Raw genomic sequence first — 16481 nt, 5'->3', positions numbered from 1 at the left:
TAGAACAAAACAAAATTTCTGTATGGATTTTTATAATAGCAGAAGAAACTGAAAATAATTAGCCTATTAATTAAAGGTTTAATTTGCTCATGTAAATGAAATGGTTGCTGTAAAGGTATTTTTTTTTTGTAGAGAGTAATGCTAAAAGGAGGTTATGCTTTCCCCCACCCAGTTTGAAGATGGAGCCGAAGACCAAAGGATTAAAACAGCAACAACAGCAACATAAGAAGCTACTGGCTGCCATGCTTTCCCAGGACTCTTTTGATTCTGTCCAAAGCACAGGTCCTTCAGTGACAGAAGAAGATATTGACAATGAAGATGATGCAATGGAACTCCTGGGTAATTGAAAAAGTTAATTCACTCGAGTATTTTTTCATACTGTTTCCAATATTGTATAATATATAACAACATAGAGCCAAATTCTGCTTTCTGGAATACAGATGTAAACCTGCAGTAGCTGCGTAAAAGTTTATGGAGTTATTGCAGACTTACATCAATAACTTTAAAATATAAATAGGAGAGAAATACTAACTATGAGTCTAACTGAGGATGCACTCTAGCTGCATCAGTCCACTGTAAGATACCAAAGGTTTCAGGTGTTTAAACTAGTTTCCCTTTTTTTCTCTCTTCCTAAAAAAACATTTGAAAGCTTTCATTGACAGAGGACTAGATATAGTGGACAAGTCTGCTTTACATGCTTTCTCTTATTAATTTTTACCCAGTCAGATGCCAATCCTGTCTTCAGTGGGAATTTTGTCTGAGTAATGACTTGGTCTAACTAGCTGAAAATAGAGGGGAAAATGTAATTTTGTGATTTACTGCACTGGTTTTAATTACAATTTTCCAGTAGACTAGATTGTGTTTTAAATAATATTCTAGGAGTCTGTGTCCTTAGTACATTCCCTCTGCCTTTCTGGAGTTATTTACTATCAATCAAGTGAAAGAAGGGAATAGTAAAAGACAGTTAATTAGTTACTCTCTTCCTTTCTTTTTTCAAAAACACTCTAGTTTGAAAAGGTCAAGAGGAACCCCAGACCTCAGTATTTCTGTATGCTTTGTTTTACATAATAGAATTTTATGATCAAAGTACATGAATAATATTACCTTTTAAGGATAGCTGAACCTTATATTTTAAAAGCACTATACTGAATGATTTGTTTAGGGAAAAAATCTGAACTACAGAATAAAGCACAATCTGAAAATAAAAGGACAAGCCACACTTTATTCTATAGACTGTGGCTCCACGATTGCATGATTGCTGTCTAATTACACTGTGCACAATGCATGGCAATTTAATGTATAATTCCCATGTACTGTAATTTCTAGTTTTTATATCATGGTACCATTTCAATTTACAAGGGAGATAGTATTAATGGGGTTGATTATCCCAACTCAAGGGAAAAAAACCTCAGGAATGGGCTAGGAACATCGCCGTGTTTCCACCTAATTATGCTGTTATGGATGTGGATTTGCTGCTGCATGGAATGGGGACGTGGTTCTAGCACTTGTGGGTTGTGAAAGATAGTTATGAGTACCTGGATAGATACAGTGTATAATGATGTAAACACTGTGGGAAATAGAAAATCCCCTAAAATGAAGCACTAGCTAAAGCTTTAAACATCAGGTTGTATATTTTTGTGACTTTCCTATCGAAAATATTTATTCTCCATTTCATATATGCTAGAACAACAGAAGCACTTTTAATCCAGGATTCTGTATTTCCTTTTAGGCATTTTTTTAGTTGCACTGATGTTTGATTAATATGCTTTATTGTTAATTATATATACTGAAACTTCATTCATCTTGAAAGCACAAATAAAAACAAAAATCATCTGCCAAGTTGTGGGAGGAGAAGACTTTTCTTTGGCATTCATACAGTGTTAAGAAATATTTTTTAAAAATATACATTTCTGTAATAGCCCTGTTCCCTCAGCAAACCTAATTCACCATTGATAGGGCCTAATCTTGTTACTTGGCTTGGGAGTTGCATGAGTTAATCATCTTGCAGGATCAAACTGATAGAGGGAATTGCTAAAAATTTGGGATTGTGACAAAATATGACCTGTAAAAAGCAACTTATTTTCTTTTGAAACTGACATCACAGAACTTAAATTTCTATCAGCAAACATCAATATTTTTCCTTGCTGTATTTTCCATATCAGTGACTGTACAATAACTGGAGTGAATTTTTATATTATATAATGCATTAATCCATTAACTGCTTTAATGGTTTTTTTACACATCCAGCATAACACTTTTCCAAGCATGGCTTTCTGCCATCACTCAGTTCCAAAACATAGCTTCATATAATTATATGATGTAGTCCCTTTACAATTCATTCTTTGTTGCTTATTCAAGCTTTTCACAAAAATTATAAAACCTTATGCCCCAAAGTTTGCATCTTGGAAGAACAACTTCTAGTACTACTACTACTACATGATTTAAAACAATAACCTATTTATAATGTAGCTTTTCAGCTGGAGAGTGGTTTAAAACTTTTTTATTTACCATGAAAATCATTATCAGAACCTGGAATTAGCCATTAAAAATATAAAAAATGATTACTGATAAATTAGCATTTAATAAACTCTCAGTAATCATATGAAAATTGTCAATGAAGAATTACTTACAATAAAACTCTCCTAATAATAAAGTAGTCAATTAAAGTATCCCATTTTAATAGAAAACAGTTATTAGAAAAGAAACAATGCAGAGCTGAAAAAGAGAGTTTTTGGGTTAGATTCTGATCTCAGTTACCAGAACAACTCCATTATTATCGGTTTTGAAACAATACTCATGGAGTCATTCTAGAATTTGCTTTGCAGACATCTTCGTGACAAATATGAAGGATTTCATTATAGTAGAAAGCACTTTTGATTTTATCAATAAAAAGCATGCTTTCAGCATCAGAGTGCAAGTTTTTGTAGTTTCTCTGAAATTTTGTAGTCAGTTTGCAATTTCATAACAATTTTCAAAGCAAGTTATATATTTTGGCCAAACCTTTCTTTCATATGGAGCTAATATTCATGAAAAGGGACTTTTGAGGCATGATTTCCCCTACACGCAAATAATATGATGTATGTTTACATGACTTCTATGTGGATAATCTTTATGAAACCTTATACCCAGACATCCAAAACAAAATTGAGAGCACTTCAGTTTCTATACAGACCTTTGTTAGGCATCTAATAACAAATTTTGTGTGAAATATCCATCCACTTTTGGCAAGTTCTATTTGTCTAGAATCCCCCCCACACCATTTTTTAAACTAGATTTCATCAGCTCTTAGCCTTTTCTTCTCACTTTTATCTCAGTGGGCAGTGTATCACCCTACATGTTTAAACCATTACTATTATTTAATTTTATTATTAATTAGAAAGACCTCTCATTAGTGAACATAAAATGCATGCATTCTCAGGCTGTTTGTACAGTCATAGGTTTTCTTTGTCATGGTTTTTGTTTGTCCTTGTCATAGAGTAGGACGCCATTGTGTTAGTTACTATGCAAATACATACATACACTCTGTGACCCAGAGTGATCAAAAGAATTAACGGAATACACCATTGGCTGAAAAATAATTAAGCCCCAGTGCTGCACTAAGAGCCAAGTGTGTGGACCCTTGTTCTCACACAGAAATTCATAGGGTCCACCTGTGTAGATCCAATTGGAGGATCTGAATTTAAGGTTAGATCATAAATATTGGTGTCATTAATGGAAGGTAAAAAACCCTTAGTATCTGATTTTGAGAAGTTGTAAAGAGAAAAGCAAGATTATGAAATGTGAAAAGAATTCTATGTTTAAATTAATAATTTTGGATACTTTAAGTTTATATCTATTTGTAGTCTACAGTAATGAGCTTTATATAACTACCAAGTGTCATTAAACCTTTAGGCTTTTTTGCTGTTTAATGAAATACATTAAGTGTTATGTCTTGGCTCAAGCAATTAATAAAGCAAATGGTGATCTTTTTATGCTAATGTGGTCTGTATGTAAATGGAAAAGAAAAGGTAAATCAATGGGGTCATTAATCTTCTGTTACATGTGAAAACAGATAAAGGGAGAAATTTCCTCAAAATATAACTTTTGATCTCATCTAGTAATCTTAACTATCCATTTGAATGTAGTATTATGAACACCTGGTACCAAATACACTAGGTTGCAAGACTGGTATTTAAAGGTATGCAACTGGCTTGAAATCTAGTCCACTTTAAAAAAAAAAAGAATTAAGTAATTTCAGGTGCTAAACCTGCCACTAGGTACCCCTGTGAATATTTGAGATTTAACAATTGCCTTTTCCCATTTTTTCCCCCTTTTTTTCCACTAATATGTAAAAAACACATTAAGGCCACAATCCTGCAAAGACGCACAAGCCTGGTTGCTTTTATTTATTGTGAGTAGCCCCATTGATTTAAATGGCACTACTGTAGGCTAAAAAGTTAAATGTGCCTTCAGATTTGCTGGATTGAGGTCTAAAACAACAGGGGGCGCTAACGAGTAGCCTGATCCAAAAAGTTCATTGAATTCAATAGGAATCTTGCCATTGACTTCAATGGCGACTGTTATCAGGAACTAGCTGCTTATACAGGGGAAACATTGAAACAGGCTATATACAAAGTACAGTGTAAAAACAAATAGAGGAGAAGTATGTTTTCTCTACTCTCTTTCAGTTACAGTAATCTTAGGTGTTGCTTGTAATAATGGTAGGTAAATTCAGATGTACAATCAAGTTGCCAGTGTCCCACTACTGAGTTAGGATTCCTACTGTCTTTTAGGTAAGAAGCAGTTTGCAAGCTTTAGAATGATTTATTTATTTAGATTGTCGTTTACTGCAGCATTGCAGTTTGCTCTCTGAATCATTTCTGGGTTGATACATGAAAATGGATTGAAGTTGAATGTTCTGCTAGGTCCTGTGGGTACGGGCAGGAAGAGAGGAAAACAAGAAAATCAGTAAGCTCTGGTAGTTAAAGTTGTTGGATTTTTTTTAGAGCTGAAATGAGTTATGCATGAGTTGATAAAAAGATGAAAAACAAATAAGGTAATTGATTTTCCAGAAATATTGTTTTCTTTGAAAACAAAAATCAAAGCTTTTTTATTACTATCTTTTATTTGAGAATGAAGAGTAAAATAATAACTCCAAGATCAGGTTACTTCTATACTCCTTATGTACAAATCCTGCAGTTTGGCAAGGAGTAGACTAGATGACCCTTGTGACCCCTTCTAATCTTATGATTTTGTGATTCTAACTCCAGTCCTGAACTGCATGTGCTTTCACTTTTCTTGATAGTATTCAGTTTATCTATCTCTGTCTGTCTATCTGAGGGATTTTGTAAGGCACCAATTAGTGTGGTATTTAAGTCTCATGAGTTAATGTCAATGTCTTCTCCCTGGCTATTCCAGTACCAGGGATCAGGAATGGGAAGAGAGTTCTGCAGTAAAGATAATACAGCCTGAGGCTCCTCACCCCCCTTTTTCTGGGGAATTACCATGATGGGGGAAGATGTGGTTCTTGTAGCCAATCTGTTCCTTCTCCCAATCTCCGTCCTCTCCTCGCACGCCTTGACTGCTCTCCATAAGGTTGGGGGAAATGTGCGGAATTTGCATGGGGATGATATGGTCCCATACATTCAAGGGTTCCTTCCTGCACGAGACTGACTCTTTCATGAATTTCCAGTCCTTGAATACTTGGCTTTTCATCACTATCTCCTTGCAGGGTTCATGCTTTTTCATCATCTCCTCTCAGCCTAAGCAGATCTTGCTGAATATGTTTGTACATATTCAAATAAGCATTATGTCCTTTACCCATTTTGGTACTCCTGTCTTTAAGATCTGATGATGAAGACCATGCATGGAAAATGTAGATATGGCCAGCAAATTTAATTAAAATCTTTGCAAAGATTGTCATTTTGAAGAATTTTTTTTTCCTGTGAGCATATAGAATCATCTTCATTTCAACTCTTGTTGTTTGGCAAAGACATAAAACATTTCAGAAATCCTCCGATAGGAAAGCTGCAGTTATTTTCAGGTCTCCAAGTCAATTTGTTCTTTTTTTTTTTTTTTTTTTTCAGTTTAGCGGTAAAATTCAGCCTCTTAATCTATACATCCTGGTTTACAAATTTTCTTTAAACATGAATCTTTATTTCCATACACTGTAGAGATTTGTGCTGTTTTGGAATAGATTTCTCTCACAACCTTCAGAAGAGATACTATTGAAGGTATTGTTCAAATTAATAAGAACTTGATTTTTTCTTTGCCTAGTACTTCTTATGTCTCTAAACTTTTTTTAAGCATGCAAAGGTGCACACAGGTGGAAGATAATTCTAATTGAATTACAAAATCTGAAATAAGTGCAGGCAAGTTTTAAAACATACAATTACATGAGAGACAAGTGAACTTGTCTAGTGGTTGTATAGAGTACTGCATGACATCTATAAATGTTTTGGTTTAATTAGCTGTGGTAGCTAGTACTATCTTAAGTTTCCTTGTAGTAATTAATTTTAATTGCAATCAATAATTTGAGCTATCATCTTCTAAGGATACTGTAAATCTTTCTCTAACACTGCTGTCTTTGACATCTAGTACATTCCTGCATTGCCCCGCTTATAATTTGTTTTTTGTTAGATGAAAATACCATGCTACTTGGTGAAAGACAGGATTAGAATTCCAAAAGAATGTCAAGAAATTGTATGCTTGGTCTGAAATCAACAAGATGAAATTCAGTAAAGAGAAATGCAAAGTTCTATGTTTAGGAAGAAAACATCAAATGCACAACTACAAAATGGGGAAGAACTGGCTAGGAAGGAGTACTATGGAAAAGGATCTGGGGGTTATAGGAATCAGAAATTGAATATGAGCCAGTAACATAATTCAGTTGCAAAAAAAGCTAATATATTAACAGGAGTATTGTATATAAGATATGGGAGTAATTGTTCCATTCTACTAGGCACTGGTGAGGTGTCATCTGGAATATTGTGTCCAGTTTTGGGTGCCAAAATTTAAGAAATGTATGGACCAATTGGAAAGAGTCTGGAAGAGAACAGCAAAAATAATAAGATGTTTAGAAAACACGATCTAGGAGATCTAGGAGGAAAGGTTATAAGAACTGGGCATGGTTAGTATAGAGAAAAGAATGCTGAGAAGGGATATGATAAGTCTTCAACTATGTAAAGCATGTCAGAAAAAGGATGATGATCAGTTATTCTCTATGGGTATATGGGTATATTCTGAACTGGAATTAGACACCCACCCATGCCAGCTGACTTAAACTTGGGCTAAGGGGCTGTTTAATTCTGGTGTAGAGGTTTGGGCTTCAGCTGGAGCCCAAGGTCTGGGACACTGCTCCAGGCCAAACCTGAACATCTATACTACAATTAAACAGCCCTTTAGCCTGAGCCCTGCAAGCCCAAGTCAGTGGGCACAGGTCAGCGTAATGTATCTAATAGTAATGTAGAGACCTCTTGCAGTCCCTTCCAGCCATACATTTCTATAATTCTCTGGTTGGGTGTTCCTCATTTTCTGTGTCCTTATGGTCTGATTTCCAGAAATGCTGAGCACTCACAGATGAAATGGAAGTCAGTGAGATATGGGCTTTAAATATATAAAGTGCTTAAAAAAATCAGATCCCAGGTGTCTCTAATTGGGCACCTAAAATTAGTAGATACTTTGAACTTAATTTCTCTGTGCCTCAGTTCCAGATCTGCAAAATGGGGATAATACTGCCCCTTCATCGCACAAAGGTGTTGTGAAAATATATATATTCATTAATATTTGTAAAGCACTCAGATATTATAGTGATGAGAAGCATAGAAATTAATAATTCTGTTGTCAGAGCCAGGTATGTGTAATGTGGAGTAAATAAGGCCTAAGGCACACATTGAACAAGGATATTGAACAAAATATTGAAAACCAATAGCACTGGGCACCATCCATCTTGTGCAGTGAATGAGGCCGGGGTTCTGTGGAAAAAATAGTATGTGATCATCAGAGATCCTAGAAATCCGTTTACCACAGAAAAATATGGGATTTGTGTTTTTAAAGAAAATCTTTAGTTTTTACATTTTGTGAAAAGATAAAAACATATACAGTGAAACCCCAGTTATACAATCTAATTGGGAACAGGCCAGGCTGGATAATAAAAAATGTGGATAATCAGGAGACTGGGCAGGGCTTGCTGTCAGCTTAAAAGTTCTAAACATATCAATAAAACATTGTGTTCAACTGATACCTGTATATCTTGTGGCTAGGAAAACTAAAGTTCAGTGTTTTATTTTAATTGTGGAAAAACAGATTTTTATGTTTTTTTTTAATTGGAGAATTTTGGGATTTTTTATGGTGGAAAACTAGGATCTCCGGTGATCACGCAATTAATGCTTGTGTCATAATGCAAACATACAGCACTTAGTTCTGGCATTTCCTAACTTTTGAGTGCTTGATTTTGTGTCCTTAATAATGTTCTTTTAACAATTTTTTTGTGTAGTTAGGTTAAATCTATTATAGCTGTATATCTAAAAAAGCCAAAAATTTAGCACAGGTGTGATCAGAAATGAACATTTTAAAGTAATATTTTTACCAGTTTTAAAACATCTGCTTCTATAGGGGCTGTTGCAAAGTCCACTAAAGCCTTTTCACTGACTTAAATGGGCTTTGGGTCAGACTCATAGAGTGGAATCCCTTCCCTCCAGGCATTGTATCATTGACTTAATTTGTCATGTATAACAAACATTGTTTGTTTTGTTCTTTAAAGTAGAAGTCTAGGTTATTTCCATTTACTACGCCCTCAGATTTATAATTGTCCTCTTACCCATTTATATATTTGTTCTTCCTCAATCATCAGTAAAAATATCCATTTTAGGCAAATAATCTTATGCAGGAAACCAGTTAACCTACTCTGAAGGAGTGTGGATACATTAGAGAAGAAATGGCCCATTTCATTGTTCATTCATTAGAGGTTATCCTGAGTTTGATCATTTAAGGTTTAAGAGCAAAAACAAAAGACTGCTTTTAAAAAATGATCTTGTCAGTGTTAAGTGCAATTTGGAAAAGACATTAAATTCCAGTTGCTACCTAATAATTGATAAATTCCAGATGCCTTTACAAGGAGATTCCACATTAAGCAGAAGATTGCCTTTTCCCATGCGGGGCCAGGGGAGGGGGGAATCATAAGAGAATAATGGCAAAAAACCCCAAAGAGGTTTATCATAATTCATTCTGAAATCTTCCATTTGAGGGCCTTTTGAGTCTGCCATGAAAAAAGCAGATATTGGGGCCTCCACAACTTATGGATCTCTGGGTATTTCTGGGACAGGGCCATCTGCCTAGAGGCTCTGTGCCTCTGTGCTCGCTCTGGTGGCCCCCATAGCTCCTGGACAGCATGAGTCCATTCAGCTGTGGTTCCAGGAATGTTTCCTCTGTGGGGTGTCCTGGAGCCCCCAGTGAGGGGCTTGCTGTGTGGAGAGATGCTCTTCTAAAGGTAACACAACCTAATATTCCATCTTGTTCCCCAGGTAACTGAAGCCATTGGAATGGTTAGGAGCAGACATGTGCTACTGTATTTTCAGCATGGTGATGATGACATCCAGCTATGTTTTTCTATCTTTCTGATACAAACAACTCTTCGAAGGTTTCATAGAGATTTGTGCTGGGATCATGGTTGGGTAGCTGTGGATCTATGCAGGTGATATTAGTAGGTTGTGGGGAAACTACCAAAAGTTGTGGAGAGGATTGTATCTGCCTGTCATGGAACAACTGCTTCTTTTAGGGTTGCCAGGGCCCAGTCTGCCCATGACTGCCTTTTTGAAGATCCACCTGTGTTTAACTGGCTGCACCAGGTGGATGTTTATGATTAATTAGTAAACCAGCACCTGGGCCTAATAAAAAGTTACCCAAGGTCAGTTAGGGAAGGCACTCCCAAGGAGACAGGAAGCAGCTGAGGAGAGGAGCTGACTGGAGAGCTTACCAGAGCAGGGATCTGGAAAATGTGCTCTTAGAGCAGGGATCCTAGAGGGTATGCTCCAGGAGACAGGGAACTCTCCAGGGAGTCCACCAAGGAAGTGAGCCTTGGAGGCATTCTTAGGAGATTCCTAAATGGAGAGCTGCAGAAGGACTGGTATGAGCAAAGGAGTCTCCCAAACAGTGGCAGGAAGCCCAGCCTGCCAGGAACTACGTCCTGCCCCTGGGAAGAGCAGCTGTTGACAAATGTCCCTGGACCCCTGTCTCTGGAGAAAGACTCTACCCAGGGAGCAGCAAGATACCTGGTTCAAAGGGAAGACACCTGGGTCAAGAGAACCTTGCTGGTAAAGGTCCTAGACAGAGGTTAACAGAAGAGTCAGATGAGAATAAATAATCTAAAACTTGCTCTGTCGCCTAGTTAAGACACTGGGTGAAGGTTTTGCTTATACTTTGTGTTGGCCTTACATGTTAATAAACAAGGTTCTCCACAGGGGGTGTTGTTTCATACCTCAAAGCATGCTCAGATTAGTTTATGCCCTGGGTGAAGGGAAACCAAGGCAGGATTCACTTGTGGTGCCACGCCTGATTGCAAGGCACTTGGGAATGACTTGGACTATGGCACTGCCCCTTTAATGCTCCAATTTATCAAAATTTTCAGCATGTGAATAATCCCATTCCCTGTCCAGCAAAGTGCTTAAGCATGTGCTTTGTAGAAGAGTGATGGGGTTACTCCAGTGCTAAAAGCTAAGCTCATGATTGAGTCTTTGCCGAATGAGAACCTAATGAGCATGTGTGCTTGCCACTTGTTACAGATCTTGCAATCTGGGAGTATTAGCAGCAGTCTGGAGGAAGTCCAGAAATGGCAACAGTTTCTTTTGAGCCCATTACATTGTTACCATGGTCTATGGCACAATTACCACAAAATTAGACAACTGCAATGAGCTCTACATCGAGGCTACACCTTAAATCAACTTGGAAATGGAAGCTGGTATAGAATGTAGTACTGTAGAGCTCTTAGTTTAATGATGTGACTCCCTAGAGTAACATGATTCCAGTGCTCTGGTTTCCAAGTAGTTTGTGGTGGTGGGTTTTTTTGTTTTTGTTTTTGCTAAAAAGCCCTGTGTCCTGTGACTTGCTTGTGAGGGACTATCTATCACCCCATAGCTTACTGTTGCAAATGTGGTCAGCAAGTGCATGAGCTGGAACCTTCTCCGTTTACAAGAAGGAACAGGACATCCTCAGTGAAGGATCCATATGCTTGGAATTTCCTCCATGCACCGTGTTCTCTCTGTGATCCAACATAGCCCAAACAAGTTGGCATTCAATGCACACTGTAAAGGCTGTCTCTTCACCTAAGCTTTTGGACGAGGACTGGCACTGTAACAACTAGTACTTGTTTGTACTTGTTTATGTAATGGGGTTATCAGGGTTACATTTAACTTGATTATGTAAGCAAGGTCTGAGTGTCTGAGTGGCACTCTCGCTGCTCAGCACCTGTAAGGGGGGCACGTTATTTGCATGAGCTTTGTATTTGCATGAGTACAATTGAGTACTCAGCATATTGCATACTAGGTGCTGAGCATGATGGGAAATGGTCAATGTGTCTGGTATTGTGTTACAGGTCACTTTTGTGTTAACTGCAGGGGTAATGAAATGTTGTCCTTCAATTGTATGAGCAAATGGCATCAGATCTGTGTTTAGCCTGTTCTGATAAAAAATTCACTCTCCCCAAAACAGAGCCCAAAAAGGGTGGTGGATGGATTTTTCAGCATTACAATGGTGAGAGGGAGGGGTGAGAAATCTCCTGTTGAGATTGTACTAGCCCTGGCAAAGGGCTACCCTTAGGCATGGATTGATGATCTCCTCCCACTGTTAAATGGTAGAATTAATTATTCCTCTTGGAGTCTTTTGTTTGTTAAAAGCAGGGACATTGCTTCTGTGTCAGCAGAAGGTTTTCCCATGAGCTAAAATTCACTAAGAGCTGAATCACTAGAGAGACTGGGAAACCTTGACTGACAATCACCAGAGAGGTGCCAGCAGTGGGCAGCACCTGCAGAGAGTGGGATTGGTCTGTGGCAGTAGATGGCAGGAGTAACAGTGGTCAATGCCAGCAGATGGTGGGATCAGTTCATGCCAGCAGACAGCGGGAGCCAGGAGCAGTCAGTGCCTGCAGATGCCAGGATCGGTTAGCATCTGTAGACAGAGGGGGACCAGCAGACGGTGGGAGCCAGGAGTGGTTGGCACCAGCAGACGGCGGGAGCCAGGAGCGGGGACTCAGTGAGGCCCGGAGGTGACAGGAGGCAGCAGCGGAGGAGGCCTGGTCAAGCCTGTGTCCGGCAGGAGCCTGCAGAGGGGGACTGGTTGAGCCCCAACCGAGGGGTGGACATTGCAACTACTATGGTCAGTACAGGGGAAAGCAAGAAGGGAGAGGCGAAGGACATGCCCCAGTACTCTGGGATGGGTTTGGCTCACTGAGTTAATGAATTCTGTTTGCACTGTTTCCCAAACCAGTGCTGTGTTCCTTCCCTTCTGTTATTAAAAGGTTTACTTCCTGCATTCAGATTCTGTGCTTGCGAGAGGGGAAGTATTGCCTTTTGTAGCGCCCAGGGGATAGTGTGTGATTTCCCAGATGACTGGGTGGGGGCTCGAGCCAGTTTGGTGTGGTATCATTGACAGGGACCCCTAGATATAGAACCCGGCCCTTGCTGCTGCCGACTCTGTCGGGCAGAAGGGTTACAGTTGCTATCTGTGGCATGTTATCTTATTTTCTTGAGTTGTTGGAGCTGATGGCTGTTTGTCGTTATGCTTTATACATCATTGATCATCCAAGGGCCAAGGATTAGAGTTTTTCTTACTCTCTTTTTAGTTACGAATGTCGTAAATAGGGATGGTTTGCTTGATGCAAAGCTGCAAAGGGCATTGAATCTGTCACTATCTACTCTTATGGGGAATTCCCCAGTGTAAGGAGGTCTCTAGTAAGCATATACCATAGTTACACCACCCTCCCCTGTAGCCCCTGGCAGAGGGGTTACAAGGAGTGGGCAGAAGGCATGGCAATCTGCCTTTCCTCAGCTAACGGATGCTTCTCCAGACTGATCTAATCTGTTTTGGGGCTTGGCAGAGAATCAGAGACTCACAATGGCTCCCTGCTCCTTCATACCACTGCAATCCAATCTCTACTGTATCAAGCAGTTCTCAGCTGCAGCAGATAATCTGGCCCATAAATTTTTTTTTGGATTCCCTGGAATGTTTGAAAATTCTTTGTTAAATACACTTTATTTCCTCATGTTCTCCATATCAGATATTAGTTTATGCTACCTGTCATATTTGATATGTTTATATCCATGATGGGATGTACCTGGCCTTCGTGGCTTTCTACAGGAGCACCCGCGGTCCTACTTCACCCCACCGCAAGTAGTAGCAATGTGGGAGGAACAGAACAGTGAAGTTGGGTCCTATGGGACTGCCTAGCGAGGCCTCTCTGGAGCAGCCATCTTGGAAAACACAGAGATCTGGTCCTCAAAGGACTAAAGGAGCTAGCAACAGCCAATCAGGGCCCTGCTGGCCCAGATACAAGGAGCTGCCTGGTATTAGCAGTTCAATTTCTGTTTGAGACCAGAAGAGTGGAGAAGGATTCTCCTCCCTGGACAAAGGAGCCTGGCCACTAGACAGAGTTCATGGCAGGCTGAACTTAGATAGCTGGGGTACTAGAGAAAGAAGAACCTGAGGACACTGTCCATGAGATAGTGCTGGAGATAAAAGGGCCTACTAGGAAGAGGACCAGGGAAATAGCAGTGATGGATTGGAGTAATCTGTACGTGGCTGCTGGGTATAGGATCCCTGTGTTGAAATCTAGAGTAGTGGGCAGGCTCTAGTTCCCCCACCAGCCACAGATAAAGTGGCATAAACCACAAAAGAGGACAAGGCTTATTTGGGAGCCTGAACAAATGGCTGAACTTAAAGGGCCCAGAGCCAGGTCTGAAGATCCTAGGGGGGGCAAATAGACTGTTTGTTTATTAGATTCTTTAATACCTCAGAAGGGGTTCATTTGGACTTGGCTGGAGGGCTGAGCCACTAAAGACCTGCCACGGTCTGCTGACAGCCTGCAGAGGGAACCAGAGTCAAGAAAAGGACTTTCGTTCTGCACCCAACTGCTCGGATGCACTCAAGAGGTGAGTGACCCTTTATAGTATCTCATTGAAAGAAACTGCCTGGATAGCATCAAGATGGCATTGATTGGCTGTGGAGCTGGCTATGTTCCATTCCTCTTTGCCTACAAGGAATGGACTGGACCCATGTTGATGTCCTTGGAAGGAAAGAAATAAACTTGGGAAATAATCTAAAGTTATTTAGAGATTCCAAGTCTGGTAATACTGTCTCTTGCTTTTTATCTAAAACAAGTTTGCTGCTCTCCACCTGTATCACAAGTAGAGTTGGTCGAAAAATGTTCAGTACGACAGTTTACCATTGAATATTGCAGTTTCATTCATCAAATTGAAATGCTTAGCATGAAGTGTCAATTTTGATTAAGCTTTTGACTAGAAACAGTCCAAATGTTTTGTTTCAACAGTCATTTCAATTCATTTTGTTTTGACTTTTACATTATATTTAAATATAAACGTTAATATTTTTGTATATTTAAAATGTCATTTATATTTGAATATAATTTAAAAGTCTAAATGAAATAAATCAAAATGACACTATTGAAGTAAAACATTTGGAATTTTCATTTCATGGGAAATATCAGCCTTTCATTCCAAACGGGAATGATTTTTTTGGTCAAAATATGGAATTTCCCATGGAATGGAAATTCCAGTTCCTAACCAACTCCAATTACAAGACAAATTTTTCTTCCCTGTCACTCAATTTTTCCCCTTACATGACACCACGCAGTCTTGCCCACTGACTCTGTTTCTTCAGGACTGTCTGCTGCTTGCTTAATCTTTTGCTGTTGCTGAAAAAATAAAATCCCCTCTTCATCTTTTTTCAAAATGAAATGTTATGTAAACCACAGTAGGTAGTATTCATGTTTGTTACAGGAAAAAATAATTTCAGATTTGCAATTAATAAGAGGTGTAGTGCATTTATGAAATTCTAGTACAAGTTAGTGGAGCATGAATTAAATGGCAAAATAAGATATTTATTAAAATTAAAAAGTTATGAACTCAAGAAGGTGGCTTGAAAATCCAGAATATCATAAACCAAAATGCAAATTATATATTTTTGAAGTACTTTTGCAGTACCATTTTTAACAGTTTCTGCTTTTTTTCCATAATTTCTCCCTTTTTATTTGTCTCCAGTAGTTGAATTTGTCATTCATATCTGCCTGAAGTATATGCTCTGAGTTATTTGTGTCCTTTTTTAAAGGAACAAATTAAAATGAGTTTTAGTAGTCGCTGTGTTTGTGGCAAATACTTACATTAGATTTACTGGATATGTGCCACAGAGATTTACTTTTTTTTTTACTTTTACTTACTGATATACAGTGTAGCAGTGAGACCCTTTTCATTACTGTTTTGGGAGTGAACATAATTCCCTATCCTTGGACTAAGTGTTCAAGCATTCATTTCCGCTTCAGCCTCCTCTTAGGGCAGAAATCAGTTCTCTCTTTCCCTTGGGGTCCCTTGGGGGTTGACTCCACTAGCAGTCTATGAAATCAGTTCCTGTGGAATTATTTTTTAAATGTATATTAAAGAAAATAAAGGCAAATATTAAAACAATTTGAAAAGGAAACACAAACATGCTTTAGGCTAATATCACTAAAAATATTGTTTTGTGAGCAATTGGCAAGTATGAAATATTGCTTCTGTCATGGAACACACAGTTCTTTTTCTCATCCTCAAGCTGTCACCTTTACCCAGAATCACAGGTTGTCACCTGAAGCCTAGGTTTCTTCCTGAGAACTAACGTGTCACTAACCTCTCACTCTTTTAGATATAGCCCACTTCTATGTAATCAGGAAATGCAGCATTTACTCAACTGATGTGCCTTCTTTTAAAGGGTCCCTGTACAGGAATACAGCATTTTTTCCAGTAGGCCAACCATGCTAAGTCTGAGATAACGTGTTTTTTCTCCTATAGTTTTCTATTAGCTAATATCTTTATTTTATTTATTGTTTCTGTGGTGCTCATTAATGTAGTATCTGTCTGCATCACAAACACTAATGAATTTATCCTCCAGCACCCCTGAGGGGTAGGGAAATACAATTATCCTTTACCTCCTTGATAAAGCACTTTTCATCAGTAGATCTCAGTGCTTTTGTATAAGAGCTAGGTATTATTATTGCTACCGATGGAGGGGGACTGAGACACAGGGAGATTATGACCTGCCACATGGGGGCTGACAGAAGGAGCAATCCCTGCACTCCCTGCAAACAGAGAAGCTGTGCTTTTTTCTGGGTTTTGAGTGGAGTGCAGAAGTGGGTGCTTGTGTTCCAACCTGTCCCCATGTGGAGGCCAGGGACAGAGTGGTCCAAAGGATTTCCTACTTCACCCCAAATGCATTTAATTAAAGGGAAGATAACCATACCAATAATG

General features: G+C 38.7%; 1 protein-coding gene across 3 annotated transcripts in view; it reads left to right on the top strand.

Annotated features, from left to right (window-relative positions):
* Positions 1–16481, top strand: part of CUNH8orf34 (chromosome unknown C8orf34 homolog) — a 239953-nt gene that overhangs the window by 101243 nt on the left and 122229 nt on the right. For all 3 annotated transcript variants that reach the window (XM_067553651.1, XM_067553650.1, XM_067553652.1), the window contains one exon: positions 173–339. In XM_067553651.1, the coding sequence (XP_067409752.1) occupies positions 173–339 (167 nt within the window). The remainder of the gene's footprint in view (positions 1–172; positions 340–16481) is intronic.

Source organism: Emydura macquarii, unplaced genomic scaffold, assembly GCF_026122565.2.
Source record: "Emydura macquarii macquarii isolate MOO-44397 ecotype Brisbane River unplaced genomic scaffold, CSIRO-AGI_Emac_v2 contig_1477, whole genome shotgun sequence".
Taxonomy (NCBI): domain Eukaryota; kingdom Metazoa; phylum Chordata; order Testudines; family Chelidae; genus Emydura; species Emydura macquarii.
Note: the sequence above shows the minus strand (reverse complement) of the source record. Positions and strands in the feature narration are given on the sequence as shown.